General features: G+C 48.9%; 1 protein-coding gene across 1 annotated transcript; it reads right to left on the bottom strand.

Annotated features, from left to right (window-relative positions):
- Positions 1 to 302: 302 nt before the first annotated feature.
- PHACADRAFT_202866 (uncharacterized protein) lies at positions 303 to 626 on the bottom strand (the record flags this gene model as incomplete). The annotated part of the gene is made up of 1 exon (XM_007402990.1): positions 303 to 626. One exon carries the CDS (start codon positions 624 to 626, stop codon positions 303 to 305), a length of 324 nt encoding a protein of 107 aa, XP_007403052.1.
- Positions 627 to 1,385: the final 759 nt, after the last annotated feature.

Below are 1,385 nucleotides of genomic sequence, written 5' to 3'. Positions count from 1 at the left end.
CTACCCAATGTAGATTAGATGTCTCAAGCATGCAAAGAGCTCATGCCCGATTGTGCCACTGTGCACAATCGGGTATAATGCCTGCAGAAAGAGTTTATGCCCGATTGTGCCACTGTGCACAATCAGGTATAAGTACTGTACCTATCCAATGTAGATTAAATGTCTCAAGCATGCAAAGAGCTCATGCCCGATTGTGCCACTGTGCATAATCGGGTATATCAGTGTTAATGTTTCTGTGTTATTTATCATCCAGCTTCATTACCTTTTCTTATTTCCAAGTTGTGCATGCCATAAGGCACCCTCTAACCCAGAAAGGACCTCTGTTTAGAGGGTATAATGATGCGCGTGTTGTGGAGCGACTTGCTGAACTTGGTGTATGAAAGCACGATGTATGGGTCGCTCTTTCCATCTGAGTCCTGCGCGTTGAGGCCGACGGCATGGTGGATCACCACCATGATCACGCCGAGCACCTTCATGTCCCCCTTCATGCCACCGCCCGTGAGCACCATGTCGTATATGTTGCTATGTCCAATTTCAGATCTGGGTTCCAGGCTTTTTGTCTTCGCCTTCTCCACTTCGCCGTCATCACCAGTAACCATGATCTCCAGCACTACTCCTATCTCCATGTCATCTGCTATTCTGTCATGACGCTGCGATGCCACATTTCCTGCACCCGGTGGTGGTGTTCCCATTCCCTTGTCCTTCCCTTCCAGCTCGTATGAGTAGAATGGTGAGCACTCATGCTCGTGTACAGTTGTTCCGTCGTTCTTATTGCAGAAGTTGTCAGGGCAAACTGGTACGAGCTTTCGCTCCCACTCTATAGGTGTACCTATGAAGGGCAGAGTTATGAGAATTCCATCGCTCTCATTGTGGACATTGTTGAAACTAGGGTCAGAGTGAATGAGAGGCAAGCCAAAGACCTCCCTAAACTTGTTGGTGATGGCGAGAGCCTTATTCTTGAATTTGGAGGGTGGCCAACACCAGGACGGGGCGCCGTGACCTCTGGGAGAGATGCGAAAGGTCTGACAACTTCAGCTATGAAGGGACGAGCTTGATCATATTGAATGTCAGTCAAGACTTCTTCTTTGGACATCACGACGATCATGTGAATGGGGCTAGCTATCGCATACTGAGATGTAGATACAGTCAGTTGCCAGTGCCAGCAGGAGCAGACATGATCGCTGCCATCCGGCGCTGGACATTTGAAAGGGCATCAGCAGGAATGTTGGACAGGGTGCAATTGTTAAGCTTCTTTCATGAAACACGCACCGTGGAAATGCCCATTGCACTGTCATTATGAAGGACACAAATGTGTGGGCTTGGGTGTGCAGGTGAGATAACAGGCGGGACCACATCGTGCCTCACCCAATTTGGCAAGTATCAAC

This window comes from Phanerochaete carnosa, assembly GCF_000300595.1.
Source record: "Phanerochaete carnosa HHB-10118-sp unplaced genomic scaffold PHACAscaffold_631, whole genome shotgun sequence".
Taxonomy (NCBI): domain Eukaryota; kingdom Fungi; phylum Basidiomycota; class Agaricomycetes; order Polyporales; family Phanerochaetaceae; genus Phanerochaete; species Phanerochaete carnosa.
Note: the sequence above shows the minus strand (reverse complement) of the source record. Positions and strands in the feature narration are given on the sequence as shown.